Source organism: Lepidochelys olivacea, assembly GCF_965140295.1.
Source record: "Lepidochelys olivacea isolate rLepOli2 genome assembly, chromosome: 17".
NCBI classification, from domain to species: domain Eukaryota; kingdom Metazoa; phylum Chordata; order Testudines; family Cheloniidae; genus Lepidochelys; species Lepidochelys olivacea.
In genome coordinates, this window is record NC_140427.1 from 1,452,475 (window position 1) to 1,480,122 (window position 27,648).

General features: G+C 62.5%; 1 protein-coding gene across 3 annotated transcripts; it reads right to left on the reverse strand.

The window, feature by feature from the left end:
- Nucleotides 1-853: 853 nt before the first annotated feature.
- Nucleotides 854-26,531, reverse strand: BLTP2 (bridge-like lipid transfer protein family member 2). Of its 3 annotated transcripts, none has more exons than XM_084650652.1 (39): nucleotides 26,391-26,531; nucleotides 24,474-24,603; nucleotides 22,755-22,804; nucleotides 22,292-22,454; nucleotides 22,078-22,196; nucleotides 21,523-21,583; nucleotides 20,933-21,143; nucleotides 20,559-20,682; nucleotides 19,973-20,097; nucleotides 19,717-19,784; nucleotides 19,416-19,564; nucleotides 18,398-18,516; nucleotides 17,818-17,981; nucleotides 17,338-17,602; nucleotides 16,922-17,127; nucleotides 15,413-16,499; nucleotides 14,917-15,108; nucleotides 14,172-14,374; nucleotides 13,973-14,091; nucleotides 13,677-13,897; nucleotides 13,165-13,355; nucleotides 12,861-12,960; nucleotides 12,575-12,777; nucleotides 11,930-12,212; nucleotides 11,472-11,629; nucleotides 11,038-11,244; nucleotides 10,635-10,734; nucleotides 10,084-10,266; nucleotides 9,389-9,510; nucleotides 9,152-9,307; nucleotides 8,947-9,059; nucleotides 8,519-8,699; nucleotides 8,345-8,431; nucleotides 8,072-8,182; nucleotides 7,741-7,876; nucleotides 6,555-6,679; nucleotides 6,077-6,178; nucleotides 5,257-5,391; nucleotides 854-1,487 (listed from the first exon to the last, which is right to left on the reverse strand). In XM_084650652.1, the coding sequence occupies exons 1-39, from the start codon at nucleotides 26,450-26,452 to the stop codon at nucleotides 1,302-1,304; spliced, it is 6,717 nt and encodes a 2,238-aa protein (XP_084506778.1). In that variant the 5' UTR covers nucleotides 26,453-26,531; the 3' UTR covers nucleotides 854-1,301. The 3 variants fall into 3 exon arrangements, with proteins under 3 accessions (XP_084506778.1, XP_084506777.1, XP_084506779.1); XM_084650651.1 differs by having other exon boundaries at nucleotides 19,973-20,112; XM_084650653.1 differs by lacking the exons at nucleotides 854-1,487; nucleotides 5,257-5,391; nucleotides 6,077-6,178 and having other exon boundaries at nucleotides 7,741-7,826; nucleotides 19,973-20,112.
- Nucleotides 26,532-27,648: the final 1,117 nt, after the last annotated feature.

The window sequence follows — 27,648 nt, forward strand, 5'->3', positions numbered from 1 at the left end:
GTGGACACAGGACCCATCCAAGGCCCCCGGCCCACAGACAATAACCAGCCTCCGGAGCTCATGCTCTCTCCTGGGCGCCTGCTGGCAGGAAGATACTGTGGGAAGGAGAGCCTCTGACCACCGCGATAGATGGGAGGGATGGGTGCCACTGAAAACAGAGCTGCAGGCTAGTGCGGCCCCAGCAAGGTCTGCGCCCAGCTGCCCAGTGCAGCATGGGGCTTCCCTAGCCAGAACAGCACCGAGAGGCCCAGCACAGAGCAGGGGGAATGCACTGAAAAAAAAGCCACCAAGCTCCTGTTTATAAAGCAGCCGGAGCAGAGGCAGGTGATAGGGACAGCACCACAGCTGGGAGAATGGAAAAGTTACATACAAGCAGGGTGAAGCCAAGGGGTGTTCATGTTTACTAACCCAGGGGGCAGCTCACAGGAAAGGTTCCTACCCCTAGGCAGTAATCTGGACTCAGGCTGGATAAACAATCCAGGAAAGTGGAGGGTGGGGGGTAACAGATCAGCTCAGTCACCTCCAGCTGCGCCTCACCCCCAGCCGTCCCCCTGCTGCCTGGGGAGCTGGGACTCACAGACCAAGCAAACCCCACAGCAGGGCTGCAGCACGGACAGCAGTGTCCTGCTAGGGGCTCGGAGGAACGGAGCAGGCGAGGCTGCAGGCTGCACCAGAGAGCAAGGGGAAAACCAGGGGAAAGCAGCTCAGCGGGCCGTGAGGCCCCAGGTCTCTGGGTGGGGGAGCAGGCCCAGGCTGAGCCCAGGTGCTGGTGGCAGGCTGGTAGGCCGCTGGGCCCTGGCTCCCGCCCTCTCCCAGCTGGGGAACTGATCAGTAACACCAGGACAGAGGTGGGTCCAAATTAAAAGCTCTTATTTAAATTCTCCTCAGTGCCCACTTCCCAACAGTAACCAGACTGGAGCGGCCGCGTTGCAGTGCGGACAGAGCTGCTGGCCCAGTGCTGCCAGTGCAGGACCCACCAGGAATAAGGAGAGTGCTCCTCGCCACCCAGGCTCTGTGCAAATGAAGGCAGCCCCAGGCCTGGGTGATGCCACCGCCCCAGCTCCCGCGGCTGGGGAGCCACTTCACGCTGCGCGGTGTCCCCCTACCGCCATGCCGCTCCCTGCCTGGACAGGGGCTCTGCCCGTGCCATCAGTCCATCAAGTTCTTGTGCCATGGCTGGGCTGTGCCACCAAGGGCCCCCACCTAGACCTGTTTGTGCCAGCTCAGGCCTGCAAAGGGGCCATGTGCCCAAGAGGTGGCAGGAGCTGCCGCGTCCCTTCCCAGCCAGACGGGTGCTGCCCTCATTTGCGCCTGCCAAAGATGGACTTCTTGCTGGGGTTCTTCTCGCCCACACTCAGGCCAATGAGTAGCCGTGCCTTCTCATCCTCCTCCTGCTGCTGCTGGATGGTCCCGTCAGATTTGTTCTCCAGCTTCCCTCGGGCCTCAGCACCAGCAGCTGGCTTCAGGCGCAACTTCTCCTTGATCACCTGCGCGGCGGAGAGAGGGTCAGGAGACAGCACGGGCGGGGGAAGGCCAAGGCTTGTCCTGGCTGCAACAGCTCAGCCACAGACCTGACTAGGGTTCGTGGCCTGGGGCTCCCCTGCACAGCCTGCCCCAGAGGCAGGGACTTGGCAGCAATCTGGGCGAGCAGAGTGAGCCTGGCAGAGACAGCAGTGCCCACTCCAGCCCGGGCATTTCCAGCAGCCCCCCAGACAGCTCATCTGCAGCCTGTCATTTAAATCCGCTTCTGTACCAAGTGACTGGCGGCCAGCTAATGTGAGGCTGATTTTTTGAAAGGCCCCAGCGGTGACCCCGGCAGTTATAGGCCGGTCAGCCTGGCTTCAGGACCGGGGAAATGGGTTGAAACTACAGTAAAGAGCAGAACTGTCAGACACACAGAGGTGAGCGTGATTTTTTGGGGGAAGGGTCAATATGGATTGTTTAAAGGAAAATCATCCCTCACCAATCTGCTAGAATTCTTTGAGAGGGTCAACGAGCATGTGGACAAAGGGGACCCAATGGATAGAGTGTACTTAGATGTTCAGAAAGCCTTTGACAAGGTCCCCCCTCACCAGAGGCTCGTAAGCAAAGTAAGCTGTCATGGGGTAAGAGGGAAGGTCCTCTCATGGATTGGTAACTGGCTAAAAGTCAGAAAACAAAGGGTAGGAATAAATGGTCAGTTTTCAGAAAGGAGAGAGGTAAATAGTGGTGTCCCCCAGGGATCCGTACTGGGACCAGTCCTAGTCAACATAGTCATAAATGATCTGGAAAAAGGGATAAGCAGCAAGGTGGCAAAATTTGCAGATGATACCAAACTACTCAAGATAGTTGAGTCCCAGGCAGACTGCGAAAAGCTACAAAAGGATCTCACAAAACTGGGTGACTGGGCAACCAAATGGCAGATGAAATTCAATGTTGATAAATGCAAAGTAATGGAAATTGGAAAACAGAATCCCAACTATACGTGTAAAATGGTGGGGTCTAAATTAGCTGTTACCACTCGAGAAAGATCTTGGGAGTCACTGTGGATAGTTCTCTGAAAACATCCACTCAGTGTGCAGCGGCCGTCAAAAAGCGAACAGAATGTTGGGAATCATTAGGAAAGGGATAGATCATAAGACAGAAAATAACCTATTGCCTCTATATAAATCCATGGTACGCCCACATTTTGAATATTGCGTGCAGATGTGGTCGCCCCTCTCAAAAAAGATATATTGGAATTGGAAAAGGGTCAGAAAAGGGCAATAAACATGATTAGGAGTATGGAACGGCTTCCGTATGAGGAGAGATGAATAAGACGGACTTTTCAGCTTGGAAAAAAGATGACTAAAAGGGGATATGATGGAGGTCTATAAAATCGTGACTAGTGTGGAGGAAGTTAGGAAGTGTTATTTACTTCTTCTCATAACACAAGAACTAGGGGTCACCAAATGAAATGAATGAGGGAGGCAACCTAGTGACAGAGGATGTGGAAAAAGCTAATGTACTCAATGCTTTTTTTGCCTCTGTTTTCACTAACAAGGTCAGCTCCCAGACTGCTGCGCTGGGCATCACAAAATGGGGAAGAGATGGCCAGCACTCTGTGGAGATAGAGGTGGTTAGGGACTATTTAGAAAAGCTGGACGTGCACAAGTCCATGGGGCCGGACGAGTTGCATCCGAGAGTGCTGAAGGAATTGGCGGCTGTGATTGCAGAGCCATTGGCCATTATCTTTGAAAACTCGTGGCGAACCGGGGAAGTCCCGGATGACTGGAAAAAGGCTAATGTAGTGCCAATCTTTAAAAAAGGGAAGAAGGAGGATCCTGGGAACTACAGGCCAGTCAGCCTCACCTCAGTCCCTGGAAAAATCATGGAGCAGGTCCTCAAAGAATCAATCCTGAAGCACTTGCATGAGAGGAAAGTGATCAGGAACAGCCAGCATGGATTCACCAAGGGAAGGTCATGCCTGACTAATCTAATTGCCTTTTATGATGAGATTACTGGTTCTGTGGATGAAGGGAAAGCAGTGGATGTATTGTTTCTTGACTTTAGCAAAGCTTTTGACACGGTCTCCCACAGTATTCTTGTCAGCAAGTTAAGGAAGTATGGGCTGGATGAATGCACTACAAGGTGGGTAGAAAGCTGGCTAGATTGTCGGGCTCAACGGGTAGTGATCAATGGCTCCATGTCTAGTTGGCAGCCAGTATCAAATGGAGTGCCCCAAGGGTCGGTCCTGGGGCCGGTTTTGTTCAATATCTTCATAAATGATCTGGAGGATGGTGTGGATTGCACTCTCAGCAAATTTGCGGATGATACTAAACTGGGAGGAGTGGTAGATACGCTGGAGGGGAGGGATAGGATACAGAAAGACCTAGACAAATTGGAGGATTGGGCCAAAAGAAATCTGATGAGGTTCAATAAGGATAAGTGCAGGGTCCTGCACTTAGGACGGAAGAACCCAATGCACAGCTACAGACTAGGGACCGAATGGCTAGGCAGCAGTTCTGCGGAAAAGGACCTAGGGGTGACAGTGGACGAGAAGCTGGATATGAGTCAGCAGTGTGCCCTTGTTGCCAAGAAGGCCAATGGCATTTTGGGATGTATAAGTAGGGGCATAGTGAGCAGATCGAGGGACGTGATCGTTCCCCTCTATTCGACATTGGTGAGGCCTCATCTGGAGTACTGTGTCCAGTTTTGGGCCCCACACTTCAAGAAGGATGTGGATAAATTGGAGAGAGTCCAGCGAAGGGCAACAAAAATGATTAGGGGACTGGAACACATGAGTTATGAGGAGAGGCTGAGGGAGCTGGGATTGTTTAGCCTGCAGAAGAGAAGAATGAGGGGGGATTTGATAGCTGCTTTCAACTACCTGAAAGGGGGTTCCAAAGAGGATGGCTCTAGACTGTTCTCAATGGTAGCAGATGACAGAACGAGGAGTAATGGTCTCAAGTTGCAGTGGGGAAGGTTTAGATTGGATATTAGGAAAAACTTTTTCACTAAGAGGGTGGTGAAACACTGGAATGCGTTACCTAGGGAGGTGGTAGAATCTCCTTCCTTAGAGGTTTTTAAGGTCAGGCTTGACAAAGCCCTGGTTGGGATGATTTAATTGGGGATTGGTCCTGCTTTGAGCAGGGGGTTGGACTAGATGACCTTCTGGGGTCCCTTCCAACCCTGATATTCTATGATTCTATGAAATGAATAGGCAGCAGGTTTAAAACAAACAAAAGGGAGTATTTCTTCACACAACGCACAGTCAACCTGTGGAACTCCTTAACCAGAGGATGTTGTTAAGGCCAAGACCATAACAGGGTTCAAAAAAGAACCAGATAAGTCCATGGAGGATAGGTCCATCAACGGCTATTAGCCAGGATGGGCAGGGATGGTGTCCCTAGCCTGTGTTTGCCAGAAGCTGGGAATGAGCGACAGGGGATGGATCACTGGATGATTCCCTGTTCTGTTCATTCCCTCTGGGGCACCTGGCACTGGCCACTGTCAGAAGACAGGATACTGGGCTAGATGGACCTTCGGTCTGACCCAGTCTGGCCGCGCATATGTTCCCTGCCCTGCCCAGAGAGACACTCGCCATGGGCACAGGCCCAGCACAACTCAGGAGAAGATGAGGAGGGAGGGCAGCAAACTGGAACCAGACAGCAGCAGGCACCAGCGTGGGAGGGGGTATAACTCAGTCCCCAGGTCTAACAGAAAACCTGGAGCAGATCCCCCCCCTGCTCCTTCAGTTTGGGGCTCCCGCAGTGGGGGGAGGGTCCGGGCCCTTACTTGTGCTACCAATGCCTTGCGGCTGTCCCGCTTCACTGCCATAGCGAAGTCCAGCCACGTCCACGTGTTGTTGTGATACTCCAGGCACGGCAGCACCAGGTTCAGGTCACCCCAGTCCACGCTGTTCTTCTCGCCCTGCGCCAGACAACGTGTCAGACCCCGCGGCCAGAGCCAGCCAATCATGGGCCTGCGCCGCTGGCCGTGTTCCTACAGGCTCGGAGCGAGACCCAGCAGCCAGAACCCCTGGGCTCATGGGAGCGGAGACGGGCAGAGGGGACCCAGAGCGGAAACGGGGACACAGGGCCCCTGCTGAGGGCAGTGTGCTGGGGCCCAGGAATGGCCTCCTCCCCTCTGCCCCACGGCTCAGAAGAGTCATGCATCCCAGCCAGACAGACAGCAGTGACAGTGCACAGGAAGAAGGCAGGGGCTCCCTGCCCCAAGAAGGTACCAGGCACCCTGTACTACCCACGGCCCGTGGGGCAGAGAGAGGAGAGGCAGAAAGTGAATTCAGCTCAGCCCAAGCGGGCAAGGGAAAGCCGTGAGAGCAGCCCCTGGGCAGCCCTAGGGATAGGGCCAATCAAAGGGCAGGGCAGCCCCTCACACACAACCCCTCCAACTACACCCTCTGGGGCCGGCCCCACCCCAGCACATGCCAATGGCTATCCCCTCCCTCTCCAGCACCCTCCAGGGCCGGCCCCGCTCCAGCACACGCCCACGGCTGTCCCCTCCCTCCCTGGCACGGGACCACAGCTGTCCCCTCCCTCCCCAGCACCCTCGGGGTCACCCTGCCCCAGACACTGTGCTGGAGGCAGGCACTGACCTTGTAGCTGACGCAGAGTGGCACCTGTGGGATCTTGATGTAGATGAAAGAGTTGTTCATCGCGGCACGCTCCTTCATCTTGTCAATGTCGTCCACGGGGTGCTGGGAGGGACAGAGCAAGAGAAGGGGGAAGAGATGCACAGCTGGCCACTGGACCAGTGGGAAGGGGGCGGATCCAGCTCATTCAGGAGAGCAGCCAAGGCTCATCTCTCTTCCCTGCCACGTGCCAGGGGACCCAGGATGACACCCCCTGGTCTGCACCAGCTGCTCAGCATGCAAGGGGCAGCTTTGCTGACAAGTGTGAGGGTAAGTGGGTGAATCCCTCACAGCCCTGGGGCAGAACTGCCCAGCCCACTGCCCCCAGGCACTGCGGGAGCAATCGCTGGCTCTAGACTGTCTGAGCCTCAAGAGGAGCCAAACAGACGCTTCCTGGGGAGGCTTTAAAGGAGACTCCCCGCGAAAGCAGTGGGGTGGGTACCTCGGGGGCTTTCCGGAATGACCTCCTGACTCCTGACGTCCGGTTCAGTCCTTGAGCGACTCCTTTCCCTGGGCCCAGTGAGTCTTCAGCCACAATCAGCTGCCTCGGCTTCACCACGGGCATCCCTGAGAGAGAAGGGAGCACTGTGGTTATCCAGCCTGACCCACTGCAGTATCCCCACACTGATCCCTGCAGCCAGCCAGAACCCTGGCTGGACTAGGGCAGAGCTGGTAGAAACAGAGACACTCAGTGCACCACAGAGTGCACCAGGTCCTTCAGCTGGTCCAATGGTCAATGACCCTCACTGCTAAAAATGGGCACCGTATTCCCAGCGTGGCTTCAGCTCCCAGCCCCTGGGTTTCGTTCAGCCTTTGTCTGCTAGACTGAGGAGCCCTCTCCGCTCACAGACCTTCCTCCAGGTAGGTATTTACAGACCGCGATCAAGTCACTCTTCCTCTTCTCTTGGCTAGCACTGGCTGAGCTTCTCTCCCGTCACAGTAAGGCAGGTTTTCCAGACCTCGAATCGCTGCAGCTCCTTTCTGAGCCCTTCCAGCTGGCCCATGTCCTTTCTGAAGTGTGGACCCCAGCACTGAGCACTACCCCCATAATGGTCTCCCACGGGCTGTATGCAGTGGGATCACCTCCCTACGCCTGCTCCATATTCCTGGGCGGATCCAGCCAAGGATTGCATTTGCCCTCTTAGTCAGCCCATCGCTTCAGCTGGTTTCCACCATGACCCCATGTTCCTATCAGAGTCCCCACTTTCCAGAACACAGCCCCCCCGTAAGTGAGAGCTGCGTTCCTGGCTCCTAGCTGGAGGACCCAGCCTTTGTCTGCATTAAAATGCAGGTTGGCCAAAGGCGCCCAGCTTCCCCGGTGATCCACATTGCTCTCAAGAACTGCCCTATCCCACCATTATCCACCACTGCACCAGTCTGGGCCTCAGCTCCAAACTTTACCCCCCAGGGATTTAATATTTTCTTCCACACCACTGACAAGAGACTGAATAGCGTTGGGTCGAGATTGGACCCAGGGGACCCCACACGACGAGGAGTCCCCATTTACAATCCCCGTTGGGGGGCTCTTGGCCAGCCAGCATGTACCCCATCACTGCACTGAGTTCAACTGGGGGGGTCGAGCTGGCCTGTGCTAGGCCCCTCTCTTCCTCCCCACAGAGCACACTCACCCGTCGTCACCAGCTTGGATTTATCCTCCTCATCCCCCACCTCCTCCTCCTCCACGCTGCGGCCAGGGAAGAAGAAGCCCATCATCCTGTGGAAGAACTGGTGCGTGAGCTGGATGGTCAGGGGCACCACGTTCACCTGCAAGAGGAGCAGTACGTCAGGGGCCAGTGCACAAATCCTTGTGCCGCCCTGCAGCCCAGGGGACCCTGGCCCCCTCACCCAGATATCCAACCAGGATGGGTGCGCCTGCCCTGTTGCCTACAGCACCTCCTACTGGGGACACAGAGGAGCGGAACCTGCCTACCGACCCCTAGGATCCACCCGTAGCCTCACCTCAAAATGTTCCTTGATAGAGATGCCTCCCACTGGCGGACGGACCTTGCTGAATATCCGCAGAGCCAGCTGCCGGCCCGACTGGCAGGAGCTCTGAGGGCGCAGCGCCACCTGCAGGGCATAGATGGGGATGCAGAGACGGTGGGGGCACAGCCAGCCACAGGCCCAGCTGGACCTGGTGACCCCTCTGAAAACCCCACCCACAGGCTGGCTGCCGCCACGCCCCCGCCCCGGCCAGGGCCCCACTCAGCCTCCCGCTGGGCTGGTACTTGCCTTGTAAAGGGCGTTGGGCAGGAGGTTGTTCATGGTGACCCAGCCCAGCTCCAGGAGATGCTCTGCCGTGTCGTCCGACTTGTTCACCTGCAAACAGAGCCATCAGGCTGCGGACCCCCGCGCACCCCTTGCCCCTCCTCCTCAATGGCGGAGCCCGCCCGCTGGGCCCGGTACCTTGCTGTAGAGGAAGCGCTGCAACTCCAGCTCAGCGATGCCCAGCTGCCCGTCTTCCTCGGTGAGGCGCCACCGCGCCTGAGCCAAGTAGAACTCGGTCCGCCGGGCCACACTCACGTCCTCCAGCTGTTTGCGCAGCTCCATCTTGTTTGCCCGCTGCAGCTGGAAATCTTTAAAACACCTGCCCAAGCAGGCGCGGGAAAGCCGTGAGAGCAGGCCCTGGGCAGCCCCGGGGCTAGGGCCAGTCGAAGGGCAGCCCCTCAGAGCAGCCTGGGGGAGAGGAGGCCTGGGAGCCCCGGGGAAGCAGAGCCGGGGGGCAGTGGCGTGGTGGCTTTGGAAGGCGGTGGGACTGGGCAGCACCAGGGGGGCAGCAGGTCTTGGGCAAGCTGCCTCCCTGCTCTGCACATCAGGCTGGTGGGGGCTGGTACCTGATGAGAATGTTCAGCTCCTCACTCTCCAGCTGCAGATCAGCCTTCTCCTGGCTCAGCTGCAACTGCAGCTTCTGGTTCAGCTCGAGCAGGTTCTCGTTCTTACTGTCGTCCTGCAGGGACCGAAGAGCCGGCATCAGTCAGCACCTCCCCAGGCTAAGCAGGCCCGACCCAGGGACCTGCAGTCCGCACGCCCAGGCCTCACCTTCATGATGGAGTACATCTGCTTCTCCAGCTGGCGGATCTGGGCCACGTGCTGCCTCACGGCCTCCTGCAGGTGCAGGATGCTGCTGCGCTGCTCCTCAGGGTTGCTGGAGATCTCCAGCTGGAACCGCACCCTCTGCTTCTTCTCGCTGTGCTCCTGAGGCCAGAGAGAGACAGGAGAGGTGAGGGGTCTCTGGGGAACTCGCTACGCCTGCGCACCGCTCAGGCCCACAGGTACCTTGCGCTTGGGCTCCACGTGCAGCAGCAGGTTGTTGACGATGTCCAGGATCATGGCATATTGCGCCGGGTTGGTCGAGATCTCCAGGTCGTGGTGGATCAGCGTGAAAGTGTCGACGGCTCCTGGGGAGCGAGGAGAGGGACGGGCGTTGGGGCAGCCCCTGTGACAGCCAGGGAGTGCTAGGAGAGCACATGGGGGGTCGGTATAGTCCCTGGGAGCTGCAGAGGGAACCACCTACGGGGCTAACACACAAACAAGGGCCAGGGCTGGGGAGACCAAGTCCACCCCCTCCCCCAGGCAATGACAGCTCAGAGACGCTACACAGGCCCCAGCAGGCACAGACAAACCCGTCTCTCCAGCCCACAATGCTCTGCCACCCTGTGCCGGGCTTTGCTGGAGCGCGGCATGAATTGTGCACTTGGCTGTGAGTGCCGTTCCCTGGCCTCCGAGAACCAGGCAGAACGAACCGGAGATCAGCACCAAGAAGGGAAAGCAGAGACTGCACCCGGTGCCAGACACCCCAGGGCCCTACTGACCGGAGCCGACTGCAGCTGCCCAGCTCTGATCCAAGGGAGATACAGCCCCTGCTAAGGGTTACACGAGAATTCGGCATGTTGAGGCCTGTGGTCGTGGCCTGCCCCCAGGAGCTCCCTCCCAGAGGGGAGCAGAACGACCCAGAATGCGCAGGCCCGCACCCTCCTGTTTCTTCAGCAGATCCTCCTTCTCCTGGTTGGCTGGGGCGTCGGGTGGCTTGATCTGCGTGGCCAGCTCCGGGTCAATGTCATGGCTGTAGCTGATGTAATACATGCGACAGCTGCACCGGGAGATGATCCTCTGCACCTGCTGGGTCTGCTGGGCTTCTGAGGGGTGATTCCAGTCTGGGGGCCAAACATGGCAGCTGTCAGGGCCGGTGCTGCCACCCCCAGGTATGAGGGCCCCGATTCTCAGACAGTCTGATGCATCAGAGTGCAGGGGCAAGGGTAGGGGGCGGGGGGAAAACCTCTGGGATCTGAACACAAGGTGGGGGAAGGGGATGCACGTAAGTCCTCTGGAGAGTTACCCCAGAATGTTTCCTTGGGCAGGGACCCCAAGCCCATCCCAGCGTGGGGCGCTACAGGAGAGGGACAGAGCTCTCAGCTGGGCTGGCTCTGCTTGTCCCTCAGGTGACAGACAAGGACCAAGGGTAAAGAGAGGGCCCAGCAATCCCCGGGTGCTGGTGTGAACGATTCTCAGGCCCGAGGCTGACCTGTGGTGGTGCTGACCATGCCGCCCACGGCCTGCCCACTCTCCATCAGCTCCTGCACCGAGTCCAGGCTCCTTTGCCGATGCTCCTCGATGTTCTTCACCTGGGGCAGGAGGGACATTGGTGACTCCCCAGGCCTCGGGCCCAGCCCAGCCAGAGCTGGCCGGCTGGGGGGCTTGTCCCTGGGGCTGGCTTGGCACCCTCTCCCCCAGCTGCCTGGCACTGGGATCCTGCCCTGCCATGGATTTAGGGGGCTCCAGGGCTGCCCTCACTTTTAGGCCTCTGCGTCTCAGCACCCTGGGGCTGTGGCTGTGACAAACCCCTCCCACATGGGAGCCAAAGAGCCGCGGACCCCCTACCCCACCTGAGTTCACTCCGGCCAAGCAGCCGGCCAACAGCAACCAACCTCCAGCCACAGCTGGCCGTCCTCCCGCTCAGCGGGGCTGCTCTCAGTGGTGGCGAAGTACTGCATGCCATCCAGCAGGCAGGTCCACGAGGTCTTCTGCTTCAGGGTGTCTCCGTACCAGGCGGGGTGATGCAGACACTGCAGCAGCTGGGCCTTGGCAGCCGACACAATCACGCAGCCCTCGGTTTCTGCACCACGCAGCACCATCTGCAGGGGAACAGGCCCCTAAGTGACCCTGCCAACTCCAGGACGGGGCGGCCGAGCCGGGAGATAAACCAGAGCCACGAAGGCCTGCAGTGTCTGCCCCAGCGGCAGCGCCAGGGAAAGAAAGACGCAGCTGAGTCACCACCTCTCCCAGCAGGGGGCGCTGTAGGGAGCGGGGCAGGAGCTCTGGCTGGCCTGTCCCAGAAGCAGCCTGGCTGGGACCGGGGTACCTGGCAGTTGACCAGCTCAACGAGGCAGTTGCGGGTGAAGATGTCGTCGGTCTGGCAGGCAGCGATCCCACACAGCTGCTCGCTGGCCCCCGACTCCTCCTCCGTGAAGACCACGAATTTATCTGTCTCCTCAATGAGCTTCTGCAGCATGTAGGCCCCTGGGAGCAGACGGGGGTGGCGGTCAGGGCCGAGGGAGAGGGAGCCAGCCCTTGGCCAGCTGACTGTGACGGGAGCTGAGGTGGGTCAGTATCGAGGGAGGGAGGCCCCTGGGAGCAGACGGGGGTGGCGGTCAGGGCCGAGGGAGAGGGAGCCAGCCCTTGGCCAGCTGACTGTGACGGGAGCTGAGGTGGGTCAGTACTGAGGCAGGACATGTGTGGAACGAGCTGTGCAGCTCTGGGGGACGGGGCTGTGTGCCGAGCGGCATCCCGAGGGTCCCACCCAGGCGGCTGGGCACTCACCCCCCGAGGAGCCTCGCTCGCTGGTGGTGCCAGTCCCCCTCTGCGGGGAAAGGGCAGCGGACAGCAGGCGTTGTTTCAGCTTCTTAGCTTGCAGCTGGGTGTCGATCTTCAACCCCTTCAGCGCCTCGGTGGACAGGTTCCGCTTGAGCACAGCCGCCTTCTTGTAGCCGTCGTAGAGGCCAAAGGCGATGTCCCGGTTGGTGGTGGTCCAGGACGCCCGCAGGTCCACCAGCTGCAGCTGGTGGGTGTGGAAGGCGTCGGCCCCATCCCGCATGGTCAGCTCCTGGAGCCAAGCCGGGGTCAGACAACGGCCAGGGCAGAGCGACTCCCCGCTCAAACCCGCCCAACAGCAGGGAGGCCCTGTGGCCAGTAGGGAGCACCCTGGCTGGGAACACCCGGGCGTCACCCCCAGCGGGGTGGCCTTGGTCATGTCACTGTCCCTCTGGGCCAGCTGCCCCGCCCATGCTGAGCTCTTCGAGAGGGTGATCAGCGGCACCCAAGGCTGCTGAGTCTGCAGCCAGTGGGGCCCTGTTCAGTTTCTCCCTCATCCAGGGCTCACCCTGCAGACAGCCAGAGCGCTAGTCGCTGGCCTGTTCCCTGCCTCGGTGCGGGAGGGGTCTGCGCGCAGCGCGAGCCGGTGGGTACCTCTTCGGCCGTGCGGTTACTGTGCCGCTGGTAGGTGAGGGAGGACAGGCTCAGCAGGTGAGTTTTCTTCACCAGCGAGCCGAGCTGGTGGTCGGCGCTCTCGTCGCAGGTCGACGCCATCAGGTGCACGGTGACGAAGCTCAGGTCGCTCACCATCTGTGTGATGCTCCACTCCGAGATGAGGCGCCGCATCACCGTGCCAGCTGGGGGTAGGGGAGAGCCATCAGTGGGGGGACCTTGCCCCTCGCCCCCACCCCACCCTGCCAGGCAGGGCCCCCAGCCTCACCTTGGGGAATGAGCCGCTGAGTCCCTCGCGTGAATATGTGCCCCTGCCCACACTCCAACTGGATCCCCCGCTGCTGGGCGAAGGAGGCCCAGTAATGCACCTAAGGGAAGCAGACCCAGGGCGCTGAGCTGGGGGGGACGGGACGGGACGCAGGAGAGCAGCCGATGGGGGAGAGAGACAGCCGACGGACCTCGCCACACTGAGCTGGTGGGGGCAGGGAACGCGAGGGACCTCACCAGCCGCAGGGCCAGCCGCAGGGCCAGCCGCAGGGCCAGCCTTGCGCCGCGCAGGGGCCCGGCCTCACCTGCAGCTGGGGGAAGAGCGCCGTGTAGGAGAGCTGCTTGTAGTGCTGCCCCAGCTTCTTCTTGCCGGGCTTCATGTTGCTGAAGAGCTTCCCGCGGCAGATGGGGCGCGTCACGCTGGTCCAGGTGGCCCAGAAGTTCTGCATCCAGCGCAGAGTGCTGCTGTAGAGCAGGATCCGGGGCTGGGACAGCTCTGAGAGCAACACACGGCAGCACTGTGCACACGGCAGCCACTGCCCGGCCCCCCCGGCCCCTCCCTCGCCAGGAGCCCGCCCTCCCTGGGATGGCAGAGCCCACGAGCACTCAGCTCGTCCCCTGGCCAAGGTAGGCAGCGGGGGAGGGATACAGGGGATCTCCAAGGACCCCCCGCCTCCCAAACACAGAGCCCCAAACCAGCAGCCCCCAGAGCTCCTAGCAGGAACGGCCACGCTCCAGTCAGTGGCTGAGCAGCAGCTGGCACGGGGCCACGCTGGCTTCCAGCAGCTCTGGAGTGCCCTTGCGGGGCAGCGCTCACCCCCGCCCGGCCGGGTCAGGTCCATCCGGATGGAGAGGTTGAGGTTCTCGGAGCGGAAGGCCCGGTACGAGTCATGGTGCTGCCCCACGGGCAGCTCGGGCACGAACTCTGGGGAGCGCAGCACCACACTGTGATGGTCGTGGGGGTTCCCATGGCAAAGCCACTGCAGGTCCAGAGTCATGCAGAGCTCGGGCAGGTGGAGGAAGCAGCAGTCATCGTACCTGCTCAGGGAGAAGGTGCTGGGTTGCTCTCCAAGATCACAGCCCCCATCCCCCGCCCCCTGGGCTGACACTCACTTGGAGGCCGTGCGGACGTTGATGTCCAAGTCGCCCTTGAAGACGAATTGGCCAGGTCTCCAGAGGAAGGCCAGGTGGCTCCACTCCCAGTGCATGTTCTCGGTGGTGTTGTACGGATCCTGCAAGACACAGGCGGAGCGTGAGGCCGCCAGGCCGTGGGGGGGCCCAGGCGCCCTGGACGACCCCACGCGAGTCTCACCTCGGTGGCCAGCTGGTGCAGGTTGGCCTGCTCGATGTCCAGGTGCCAATCCCCGTGGAAGAGAAGGCGGCTCTTATCCCACCAGGGCAGGGTGGGGCTGGGATCCTCCGAGGCCTTGGTGAGGAGATCCACAGACTGGCCAATCAGGGTCCAGGCCGGGTCCCAGCATGGCCCCCAAACAATGGTGTACTGCAAGATCTCCGCTAGGGACACAGACAGTGGCTCAGGGCAGCTCCCGGTCCCTGCCCCAACCAGATACAGCCTGGCCCAAAGTTACTTTCTGCACCCTCCCTTCCACAGCGCTGCCCCAGGACCCCCAAAGCTACCCAGCGCAGCCCCACTCCAGCATCCTGACCCCAGGGGGCAGGATCCCAAACCCCAGGCACTGCCCAGTCCCTGGGGTGGGGGGAAACCTGGGCCCATCACTAATCCTCCCTCCACTCAGCTCAGAGGGGAACAAGCCTGCTTCGCACCGACCAGCACCTGCACCTCCCCCCACAATTCCCGGTGTCTTAAGCCTGGCCCAAGCTCACGGTCCAGAGTGCCAGGGATAAGGCCACCCCCAAATCAGTGTGACCCTGTCACGAGAGCGGTGCTCCTCCAGTCCCAACTGGAGCCCACATGGCCCCCCAGCCCCTCCCAGCCAACCCAGCCCAAGCTCCTTCAGCAAGAGCCAGAAGGAGCCCCACTCTGGACCCCAACCGCATGCCTGCCTGTAGGATCAGGCCCCCCAGAGCCCACTTACAGTGGAAGTCATGGTAGAACTTCAAGGGAGGCATGTTCCTCTCCACAGCAGCATCCCCCCATGGCGCTCCCAGCTTCAGCAGCTGGCGGCGGCGAGAGCAGGCCTGGCCGCTCTGCTCCGTCCCGATCAGCCGACCCGAGAGCTGCCAGTCCCGGATCTCAAACAGGTAGCGTGGGTAGTCACGGATCCGCACTGTGGGGCAGAGCCAGAGACCACGCTGACTGCCGGACCAGAGGGGAGCCTGCGTTAGACTCACCCCCAGGGTCCCTGGGAGGGGCCATGCATTCAGTGGTCTCTTCACTCTCCCCAGCCTCTGGGCAAGAGGCCGAGCAGGCAACACCCCCCGCTAGTTCAGAGGGACCCTACGTGGGGGAACCACAGTGCTTCCCACTGCATGTGGCCTGGGTGCCCGTCATGCCCCCACTTTCATGCCAGGGAACCAGAGCCCAGAGCTGACATGGCCATGGGGGCTGAGGAGCCCCATAGACACACTCACCGAAGAAGGTCTTGACGCTGCCCTTTAGCATGCGGCACCACTGGGTGACCAGTTCCAGCCCCTCGGGTGGGAAGGGGCTGACGCTGTCCAGGTCCTTCATCTGCTCCAGCACACGCTCCACGCCGTGGAAGGACTCATCAGCCAGGGCCACCAGCTCCAGGCTGGAGAGGGTCCAGGTGAGCAGAGCCTTCCGCATAGGCATGTTGGCGTACAGGCGCCGGGAGCGCTGGATGTAGATCTCTATGTTCTTCCTCTCCAGTGAGGCATAAAGCTCCTCGATCTTGCGGGCGGGCAGCAGCTCGCCATGCTGCTTGCGCAGAGCCGCCACCTTGGTGTCCAGCAGCTGCAGCCGCTTAGCGCTCTCCTTGCTCTCGTCCTTCATCAGCTCGTAGTTGTCCCGCAGCTTCACCTCAAAGACGTCGTCCAGGAAGACCCAGGAGAAGTGCTGCACCTTGAGCAGGAGGTCCGGGGGCAGGGCCGAGCTCGGGGGGCGGCCCTGCCGGTGCAGGCTCTTCAGCCACTTCTGCACGCCTATGGCCTCGTCCAGCGTGCGGGAGAAGTCGTACTGGTAGGGGAGCTCGATGACGACGCTGGCAAAGGAGAAGGCCCAGACGCGGTTCCGCAGGGTGCGCAGGGTGGGGAAGGGGCTGCGATGCAGGATCATCTCCTCCAGCTCCGGCAGCAGCTGCACCTCCACCTCCTTGAAGCTGAAGATGCTGTGCTCGTCGAAGCCGGCGGCCAGGTCAGGGCAGTAGGCGTGGAGGGCACTGCCGTGCCAGCTTATCGAGACCCGCTCCGCCACCAGGCTGATGTAGCTGGCCTCAGAGACGAAGGCCGTGACCTTGGCAGAGCTCATCTCCAGCGTCAGGTTGAGGACTCTCTTTGGGAGACCCTGGGCTGGGCTGGGAGGCTTGCTGGGGCTCGCTGCCTCAGCGGCCTGGAGCTCCGGGGGGAAGGAGGGAGCACCCCTTCGGCCCAAGGTGCTCTGCAGCATGTCACGGCACTGGAGCGTGGCGAGGACGTGCTCATACAGATACATGTGGTCAGGGGGGCTCCACAGAAGGGTCAGGCCCTCGCCACACTGGACCTAGGGCACAGAAAGAGGCAAGCGGGCCTGGGTCTCTGCTCTGTCAGCGCCTCTTAGCACGCCCTGGGGCCGAGAGAGCCCAGGAGGGCCAGAGCAGGCAGGGGCCGAGCGAGCTCCCCCACTGCTCTGCTGGCCACCTCACTCCTGACCCCCCCGACCCCCTCCCCAGCCCTGCTACATGCTGCAGCAGAGGCCTCCAGCCACAAGGCAGGGTGTGACACGGATGCACAGGGCCTAGGCTGAGAGCCCATCGCTCGCCCTCACCTGATAGCCCCACTGAAGTCCCAGTGTGAGTGGGACGATGAGCAGGTGCCCTGACCTGATTGGTCACTCAGCCCCCTCCGACTCAGCCCACGGGCACATCTTTTGCCTGGCACTGCCATCCCAGATTGCCCTCTGCCAGGACAGCAGCCAGCACCTACCTCCAGGGCGTGGACGCTACTGTGGTAGGTGAAGGAGAGCATGGAGATGCTGAGGATGGGGCAACGGATGGCTGGGGCTTTGCAGCAGGGCTGCATCTTCTCAGAAATGCTCTTCACCAAAGCCAGCGCCATGCCCTGGACGCTAACAGTGCAGCTCTCAGCACTGCCCAGGGCAATCAGCGTGTCCAGCCTCACCTCCAAGGAACCTGGCAGAAACAGGAGGTTATCTCTGGGGGCAGGACAGGGCACAGCCCTCGAAGTCCCCCGCACTGGGCAGTGCAGGGAGGACCAACAGCTGCCGACAGCCAGGACGAGACAAGGACTACTGCCTCCGTCTGGCTGGCGCAGAAGGTCCTGCGGGATGGCTGCCCGCCCATGGTGCTGCCCCCGCCAAGCAGCCCCACCTGGTCACTTACCCACCAGGCTGGACAGTGTGAACAGGTTCACATCCTCCACCTTCAGGTCCACCTTCCAGAGCAGGCCTGCAGACTCCCCCAGGGAGGGGGCTGGCTCCACCAGAGGCTCTGCTGGGCTGGCCCCTGGGTGCAGCAGGGACAGGACCCTGGAGAGGCACTTGGTGCAGGTGTCCGACGACTCCACCTGCAGCCCCTGGATGGTGCAGTCCAGGAAGAGCGTGTCTGCCTGGGCGCTGGACATGCCCAGGGGCTGGTTGTAGCTGCCCTGCAGGGGGCACAGTCCAGTCACTGGCTGGCAGCTCGGAAACTGCCACATTCCCACTCCCAGCCCAGCCCAGGCAGAGCCCCTCCCCACTGCAGGGTCCGGGGGGGAAGGAAGCGCCTCCCCACTGCCTCACAAGGGAGCCGCGCCCATGCCTGTTGGGGCGGTGGGGGGGAGCTGATCCTCCCTCCCCCGCTCTGGCGGGCCGCCCCTCTCACCTGCAAGTTGAAGGAGTCAAGGATGAGGGCCTCTCCCCACACGTGCATGCTGGGTGGGTGCGGGGCTCTCTGGATGTGCGAATCGTTCCCCACGCGCCAGCACAGGTGGTCGATGGCCAGCACTCCCCGCTGGTGCACGCTCTGGGGGCGCAGGTGCTGGTAGTCTGAGGGCACAGAGCAGGAGGTGAGCATGGGCCGGGGCCCTCCGGACGCCCCGCTGGAGTGTGCGAGGCAGGGGCCAGCGTGCTCCCCTGGGGCTGCGGACCAAGCTGCTACCTCACCCCCGGAAACAATCCTGACCCAGACCCAGGAGCTGAGGAACTGCTGCAGAGCAGTGCCCATCCAGGCCTCCCCGCCAGGCTGGAGCACCCATTCCCATCACCTTCTGCCCCTCCACGCCATGCCAGAGGGCCCCAGCCCAGACCTGCCTCTTCTCTGTCAGCTGCAGGCACTGCCCTGGAAGCCACAGAGCCCTTTCCAAAGCAGAGGAGGGGCCCCATGGGCATGGCAGCAGCCAAAGCCCAGGCCGTGCTCTGCCCAGGCTGGGTTGCATCCGCCCTGTCACGTCTCAGGCTCCTACCTGCAGAGACGGTGTTGAAGCCCAGTGCGAAGGGTGGCGTGTCCCCCAGCTGCACAGAGATGCTGACGTTGGATAGAGAGGCAGAGAGGATGATGGGAGCCAAGATCTGGGGGCAGCTCCTGCCAGAGGGTGAAGAGCGCCATGGGATTAGTGAGCCCAAGCCCCCCTGCTACAGAACAGGGCTGGAGGGAGCTCCTGTCCCAGGGCCACAGCAGGCCACATGCCAGCCCAGCCCCAAGGGCTGCTTCTCGCCTGCAGAGAGGCCAAGCTGCGCAGCTCCTGCTGAGTGGAGGGAACCAGGCCATGCTCTGGGCCAGGGCAGGAATGCTCCATGGGGCAGGTATCACACCGCTCGCGGCACTTCTGGGGCCCGCCCGGTACAGTTTCTGGCTCACCACTGGCTGGGGTTGGCAGGCAGCTCCACGGGGGTGGGTTACCACAGCTCCTCCCACAGGGCTCAGCGAGGTGAGTCCCTCAGGTGATAGTCCCCGGGGGGCTGCATTTACTGCTTCCCAGAGCCCAGCACAAAAAGAAAAGGCTTTTTGCATAAAGGACCCCCAGGCCTTCCTGTGACTCAGAGCCAGCCAGGGCCCCACAATGCAGCAGGGCTGGTAAGGGTTTGGCTAGGGCCCCTCAGGCTGCTGGCTGACCCAGGCACGTGGCCCTAACCTGGGGTGGATTGATGTTCTCTCAGCACTGCTTTTCCCCTACGAAGAAAGGCATTCGCTTTGTGGGGGCTAGCTGGCGACTGGCAGACATCCGTGTAGCCCCTGAAGAGAGGTAGCCCCGTCTGGAGGGTGAGACCTGGGCCTCCCCATGGTTGGGAGCCTGCAACCTTAAGTGGATACCCTGGAGGAAGCTGGCGGGGAAGGGAAGGTGCAGTTAACCCTCAAACCGCGGCACTCTGTGTGCTCTGCCCATGCTCCGAGGGAGGTGACCATGGCTGCTGAGCACCCTAGCTGGAGACCAGAGGGTGGTTAACGACACCAGCCATCACCCTCCCTGGGTCCATATGTACCTTCGCCTGTGGCTCTGGAGGGGGGCCGGTACTCCTGGGCCCCGGCACTCCTGGGCCAGCGCGGTGAGCCAGTGAGAGAACTCTTGGTGGCGATAGTGGACAATGCAGGTATTGAGCAGAACAGCAACTGACAGGTCTATGGCCGTGACCTAGAGATGGGGAGAAGGGAGGTGTGAGCAAGACCTCTTCCCCGCTGCTCACGCGCATGTCAGCAGGCCCAGCCAGCTCAGGGCCTGCAGGCATCGATGGGCAGTGTGGCTCGGTAGGTGCCAGGACACAGCCGCCAGAGTCACGCACTCACCTGCACGCTGGCTTTCAGGGAGTTCAGGCACACGATACGCTGGCGGCTCTGGGACAGCAGCAGACCATCTGTGGGGAAAAGGGGCGGCCATCACCAAGCAGAGCTTTGGGCGTTAGCCAGCCACCCCCACGCACATGCTGCGGAGCTGGAGTACCCAGCCCCACCCATTGGGGCAGAGAGTGGTGTGGATCTCCCTTCCTCCTCCCGCAGTCCCCTGGACAGAGCCACTCCTCCCGCAGCAGCCCCCCGCACTCGCCTTCCAGCAGCAGCTCAGTGCTCATCTGGCCCAGGTCGGAGGTGGGCGTGAAGTTCCGCAGCGGGATCTGCTCCTCGTCTCGCTGATACAGGAACTGCAGCAGCTTCAGGGTCCACGTGAGGTGCCTGAACCCACAAGAACTGGAGCCAGGCAGAGTCACAGGACACCCAGAAGGGAGCCACAGCTCCACCACCCAGCCCCTCCTGCCCTGCCCACTGGTGGCCAGCATAGATCCCGGGCACGGCCCAGCCCTGCCCCATCACTGCCAAGCCCAGCCCGTGGCAGAGCGCTCCTCACGGCCTCAGAAGGGAGGGGCGACCAAGGGAGCACAGGCCATGCTCATTCTGCCCCCACTCCAGAGCCACCCGGAGCCTGGCCCATGGCCTTCTCACCCACAGCAATCCTGCCTCCCCCAGGGACCACTCACGTCTGGACCCTGCTGGCTGGAGGCCCTCAGGGAGGGGATGCCCAGCAGAGGGCAGCCAGGGGAGAGGCATGGGCCTCAGGAGGGCGCCTGCAGGCGGGAGGGATAGCAGAGCCGCTGGGCTGGGCATTCGGGCCTGTCATGGTGCCAGCTCCCCATTACCTCTGCTGGCTGTTCACAGACAGCACCACGTTGGTGTTCTCCAGCTCCACCTTCGCCTTGCTGGGGATGAGCTGCAGAGTGTGCAAGCTCAGCAGGGGCAGAGACTTTGGGGCCTCCCCGGGGCCTGGGAGCAAGGGATAGACCTGGTCACAGGCAGGAGTCTCACCCCAGAGCTCCCCACTCCCCCCAGCAGGAGGCAGCAATGGCCTGACCTGCCCAAGAGGACCCCTGGCTGGGACCCAAGACAGCATAAACCACCCCATGCCCATTCTGACAGACGCATTCTCAGAGGTGCAGGGAACATGGGGGTCCCAGGGCACCCTCTCCCTTCCCCGCAGCCCCCCGAGACTTCCCAGGGAACATGGCTGGCCGACCTGGGGCCAGGCAACCTGGCTGGTCCCCTGCGCCGCTGCGTCTCACTCCGTTGGCTGCCCGGCGCAGCAGCTCGCTGCAGAACAGCCCCTCATGCAGCTCTGCATGCAGGGTCCACACGCCCAGGGTGATGCCCACCAGCTGCCGTTTGCTCACGTTGACCTCCATGGAGAAGGTGAGAGCCAGCACCAGCTCTGCCAGGCATGTGTCATCCTGCATGGGGGGGCAGAGGGTCAAGGAGAGCGAGATGACATCACAGGGGAGGGAGCCCATGGTGATGGGGGCAGCTTCTAGCCACTCCATTTATGTGCATCGGGTGCAGCCCTGCAGCCCACAACCGGTGCCCACAGGCAGCCTGGTCACAGTGCAGAAAGCAGGAGGTTGCAGTGTCCTACACCCCCCCGAGGCTACAGCCCCACCTGGCAGCATCGCTCGCCGGGCTCCAGGACTGGCCAGCATCTCCAGCTGGGAGCCCCTGTGGTTCACGCCATGCCTCCTGGTGCCACACCGGGTGGGCTCAGGTGATAGGCAGCATGAGCTCCCCAAGAGCAGGGGCTGGGCAGCTGCAGGGCCCCCCACCCTGGATACTCACCAGCTGGCTGCTCTTCAGCACCTTGCTGTTCACCTGGGACAGGGTCACCTCACAGTCCAGGCTGGGGGGAGAGCAGAAGAAAGCTCAGCTCAGACCTGCCAGGCACAGAGGGGCCCTGCTGCCCCCTAGCCAGGTCTTTCCAACTTGGGGTCTGTGCTACAGCCCCCGGAGCATCCACCCTAGAGTTGGACCATGCAGCAGGAGGCTGCCATCCGCAAGAACCAGGCATCACACAGGGGTTGGGATGGTCTCAGTCCCAGGAGGGAGAGGGTTAGGGTGCCATGCTCCTGGGGCGCCCTCCAGTGGCTACAGAGAGCTGCTGACCAAGAGGGAGGGGGTAGAAGATGAGGATTTTAACAGCCCTTGGGAGGGTGGGCGGAAAGGATGTTGCCAGGCAGGAGTCCCAGTAGCAGGCCCCCAGCCCAGCTCTACAAGGCACGGGACGGGAATGGTCTCCCAGGACAAAGGCCACAACAGAGCTCTCGTGAGCCAAGGGAGCTGTACGTGGTTGTTACCCAGCCCTGGTCCCACAGGCCAGAGCAAGGGTGGAGTTACCGCTTCCCGTCGCTGTCCAGCAGCAGGCGCGTCCTGGTGAGCTGGATATGCCACAGGGACTCGGAGGTGGCCACGTGCAGAACCATGATGTTGATGGACTCCACGTGAATCGAGAAGAGCTGGGAGCAAGGGGGCCATAGTGAGGAGCGTCTGCCAGGAGCTAGGCCTGCTCCCCGCCCACCCTCCTCCTAAGATCCAGCACACGGAGACTCACCTGGCTCAGGACTCTCAGCAGGGAGGGTTTAATGGGCAGGTCCCCCTTGTTCTCCTCTCTGCCGCCCTCAGCTGGAGCCTCAGGGACTGGGGACCCTGCCGCTGGTGCCTTCTGGAGATCCACGCGGACCCGCACCTCGCCGAAACACAGCGCGAGGTAGCGTCTGCGCAGAGGAACAGCAACAGCACGCATTACTGCAGCTTAACACAGCCTGGAGTCCCTCCCCTACATCAGCCCAGCCACCCATAGTGCCCCCATGTCCTGCCCCCACACAGTCTGCGCAGCCAGGGGAGTCACAGCTGGTCACTCCTTACGGCAGAGAGCAGGAGAATGTGACCTGCCGCAGCAGGCCGACGCCTACGGGCAGAGCTGGGGGACCCTGGCAAGGCAAGTGGAGTCAGGGTCTAGCCACGCTCCCAAGCACAGAAAGGAGAGCGAGGAAAGAGCCAGGGTGGGTACTTACGGCAGCTCGTGGCTCAGGAGTTTACTGGAGATCCAGACATTGTCAATCTCCTGCAAACGGACAGACAAAAAAGTCAGTGGAGCTACAGAGCCTAGCCCCACCCTGTAATGCTCACCCGTCCTGTGTTCTCTCCCCCCACTCCCAGCTCCCATTCAGCTTGCCAGCACACGGACTAGCTGGCATCACACTGTGCAGATGGGCGAGCATCAGGGTTTGAGTACGGGGGGAGGAAGGGCCTAGGGCCAGCAGTGGGGCTAGGTGGAAAGGACTAGCCACGTGGGGATTCACTCCAGTGGCTGCATGAGCGGTTGCCATGGGATGTGAGACCTCAGCGGGTCACTGTGGGGGAAGGCAGAGGCCTCGCATACCCGGAGGAGCTGATCCCCGTCACTCTGAGCGCCTCTAGTACTACGCCTAGGGGAATTCTGCACCACTAGGAGTGCGCAGAATTCATGTTCCCCGCAGATTTCTTTGCTTCCCTGCAGAAAAATGACTTTCTGATGGGGAAGCAAAGGGAAGCTGCAAGAGGAGTCACGCACCACTCCCTAGCAAAGCAGATTCATCATTTCAGGCACCCGGAGCAACCAGCAGAGAGGTAAATCACTGCAGGGCTGGGGACACCCCAGCCAGTGGCTCCCACTCTAAGCTGGGATCAGCTGCTCGTCCCAACTGCGCTGGAGGCAGAAGAGGACAGGACTTCCTCTTTCCCTGCAAGGAGTGGCTGGGGCTGGGTCAGACCCACCCCCAGCTGCAGGAAGCTCAACATCCTCCCCTGCTTCCTGCCCCCATTGCTTCTCAGCTGCGGGGGAGGGAGGGGTCACTCTTCAGCAAGTTGCTCCCCCATCCTCCTGACCCCTGTGCATCCAGACCTCCCATACTCACTGCCAAGCCAGAACCCCCCTAGCCCTCCATACCCGAACCCCACCCTATTGAACCTCAACCCCTGCCTCTGGAGCCCCCTGCACCCAGACCCCCTCCCTCACGACCCCCACCCCTGCACCCAGGCCACCCTGTACTGAGCTCCCTGCACTCAACCCCCCACCCTGATAAGTACCCTCCTGCACCACCCTGAGCCCCCACATCCAGACCCCCAGGCCACTGACCCCCAACTAGCTGCACCCAAAACCCCATCACACCAAGCCCTATGCCCCCAGCACCCACACTCCCCTGCTGAGATCTCCACACCCAGACCCCTCCGCTGAGCCCCAACCACCTTCACCTGGAAGCCCCTGCAGAGTCTCCTTGCCCCTGCACCTGGAACCCCCCCAACGAGCCCCTGTGCATCCAGATCCCCCCACACCGAGACCCCCCGCTGAGCTGCCTGCCCCCAGATTGTCCCACACAGAATCCTCGGACCCCACACCTGGATTCCCCCCACATGAGCCCCTCCACACTTGGATCCTGTCTGGTTGAGTCTGCCCACCCACAGCTGGTGTGTCTGGCAGAGAGGGGCAGGGCCTCAGAGTGTTTCTGGGGCAGGCCCAGGCCTTGTGCTGAGTCAGGGTCGGGTGCAGCCTCACCGCTGAGTCTGTGTCCCTGGGGTGGGGAAGCTGCAGGGTGATCTCCCACCTTCGTGCAGCCAGCGGTCTGTGCTCCCCACCTCCATACTGGAGCCTCTGCATTTATTTATTGACAAATAAAACTTGCAGAATTTTAAAATATCATGCAAGGAATTTTTAATTTTTTGGCGCAGAATGCCCTCAGGAGTATAGTACCCACCACCGTCTGCTGCTCCTGCTGGAACTTAAGGCTGATGTTTTGGAGCCAAAAGAACCCAAAGGAACCAATCTTCAGCTCTGCCCGGAGCCTCTGACGACACCAGTTAGTGGCCAGTCGGCACACAAGCCACCTGCAGGCAAGTCAAAGAGAGATCGGGTAAATGCCAGGTCTCCGAGCGGGTAAATGCCAGCTCTCCGAGAGCCCCCGGAGGGCCTCCCTGTCACTCCCAATCTGAACACTTGTCCCACCCTCTGCTTGCAGCTCAGGAAACAACTCACCTCGCTGTAGGTCCAGCAGCAGCTGGATTAATCACAGCCCCATGGAACAAGCCCTGGGCAGGGACTTGATCACTGAGTCTCTGCAGCACCCACTGCCACAGGGCCCTACCCCTGAGTGGGGCATTGCCACAATATAAAGAGTAAATGTTGTGTGCCAATGCGGGAGTGGCACAGAGTCTGCGTTTGAACACGCCATGGCCTGGGCAGTGCCAGCCGGAGGGGGAAGCAGGGGGGCCATGACGCCTGTGCCCAGAGCCAGGCACACAATGGCCTGGGCAGTGCCAGGCAGGGTGCTTAGGGGAGCCTCAATCGGTCTCTTCTGAGGGGGCGCACAGAAACCCAAGTCCAGGGTGTCTAGGGCAACGGACAACTCCCCAGCTGCACAGTCCTGGCCCCCAATTCACCTCTGGGGAAATGTGCTGGGGCCTCAAGGCTGGGGGGCCTGGTTCGTGGGGTGATGGGGGCCCCCAGGGAACCCACCCCAGCCACTAGAAACGGCAGCTGTTCCAGTGTGCAGCAACTACACTCTGGGGTACCCGGACACCAGCACCTGCCCCCTTAGCGCCTAACGCTGCCCCTCACTCCCTCCCCATGTCCTCTGTTCCCCCACCTATGCTTGCCCCACACCCACATGCCAGCCCCCCCGCTCACCCCACACGCACCCCAGCCCTGGCTCACCAGCCCCCCAACACCGCGCACACACACCCTGGCCCCCTGCTCACCGGCCCCCACGCTCACCCACACACACTCCGCCCCCCCACTCACCCTCCAGCCCCCCCGCTCGCCCGCTCACTGGCCCCCCCCAACCCCCGGCCCCCCCGCTCACCCCCACACACTCCGCCCCCCCACTCACCCTCCAGCCCCCCCCCGCTCACCCGCTCACTGGCCCCCCCAACCCCTCGCCCCCCCCGCTCACCCCCACACACTCCGCCCCCCCGCTCACCCTCCGGCCCCCCCAACCCCCGGCCCCCCCGCTCACCCCCACACACTCCGCCCCCCCCGCTCACCCTCCAGCCCCCCCCAACCCCCGGCCCCCCCGCTCACCCACACACACTCCGCCCCCCCCCGCTCACCCTCCAGCCCCCCCCCGCTCGCCCGCTCACTGGCCCCCCCAACCCCTCGCCCCCCCCGCTCACCCCCACACACTCCGCCCCCCTCCACTCACCCCACACCCTCCCTGGCCCCCCACACACCAGCCCCCCCGTTCACCCCCCCGACACCCGGCCCCCCCCGGTCCCCGCTCACCGGCCCCCCCGCTCACCCACACACACTCCGCCCCCTCCGCTCACCCTCCAGCCCCCCCCCCGCTCGCCCGCTCACTGGCCCCCCCCAACCCCCGGCCCCCCCGCTCACCCCCACACACTCCGCCCCCCCCGCTCACCCTCCAGCCCCCCCCAACCCCCGGCCCCCCCGCTCACCCACACACACTCCGCCCCCCCCGCTCACCCTCCAGCCCCCCCCAACCCCCGGCCCCCCCGCTCACCCACACACACTCCGCCCCCCCCGCTCACCCTCCAGCCCCCCCCAACCCCCGGCCCCCCCGCTCACCCACACACACTCCGCCCCCCTCCACTCACCCCACACACCAGCCCCCCCCGTTCACCCCCCCGACACCCGGCCCCCCCCGGTCCCCGCTCACCGGCCCAGCACCAGCGCGCCCAGCAGCAGGGCGAGCAGCGCGGCGAGCGGCGGCGGCAGCATCGCGATCGCGGCCCCGGCCCAGGAGCCGCCTCTGCGGGGCCGACCTGCCGCGAACCCGGAGGGCGGCGCCGGGAAGGCGGAGCGGCCGGGCCGACAGGGGCCTTCCCGGAGTGACGGGCCCGGACCGGCTCCGGGCGGGGCGCTGGAGGGATCGGCCTCCGGGGGGGGGCCGGCTCCGGGGGGGGGCTCTGGGGCTCGGCTCCGAGGGGGGCTCTGGGGGATCAGCTCCAAGGGGGGACGCAGGGGGGCTCGGCTCCGATGGGGGGCGCAGGGGGGGTCGGCTCCGAGGAGGGGCGCTGGGGGATCAGCTCCGAGGGGGGACGCAGGGGGGCTCGGCTCCGATGGGGGGCGCAGGGGGGGTCGGCTCCGAGGAGGGGCGCTGGGGGATCAGCTCCGAGGGGGGACGCAGGGGGGGTCGGCTCCGAGGGGGGGCGCTTGAGGGGGGTCGGCTTCGAGGGGGGCTCCGACGGGGGGCGCTGGGGGTGTCGGCTCCGAGGGGGTTGGCTCCGAGGGGGGCTCTGGGGGATCAGCTCCGATGGGGGGACGCAAGGGGGGTCGGCTCCGATGGGGGGACGCAAGGGGGGTCGGCTCCGAGGGGGGGCGCTTGAGGGGGGTCGGCTCCGAGGGGGGTGCTGTCGGGAGCACTGTGGGCTGAGGGGATCTGCTCCGACAGGGTGAGGGGTGCTGTGGGCTGGCAGGGGGGTCTCTGTGCCTGGGACACCACCTGGGGTGTGAGCCTCAATGCCGCTCGGCCACCTCCCTGGTCATGTCACCACCCCCAACCCAGGGTCCCAGCAGGGAAAGACCATCCTGCGGCCACCCCCAGGCTGTCCTGTCCAGCCCGGGCACGCACAGCACCAGGAACAAGGGTACGTGGATCACAACTTTGCTCTGCCCAGGTCCAATACCGCACCCGTCATCATGGTGCCCCAGTGCCTATAATACTGAACATCCGTCACCTCGGGCTCTGAACAGCCATTGCCCTGGCGTCTGAGCACCGGTCCTCACAGGATCTTAGCACCCTCCATGATGTCCAGGCATCTGTCACCATGACATCTGAATGCCCATCACCATGGCATCCAAGTCACCACGGGGTCTGAGCATAGAGCGTCTATCCAGGACGGAGCACCCACTGCCATGAGATCCAGGCACCTCTTTCACCCAAACTCAAGGTTTAATATGATGGGACCCTACCC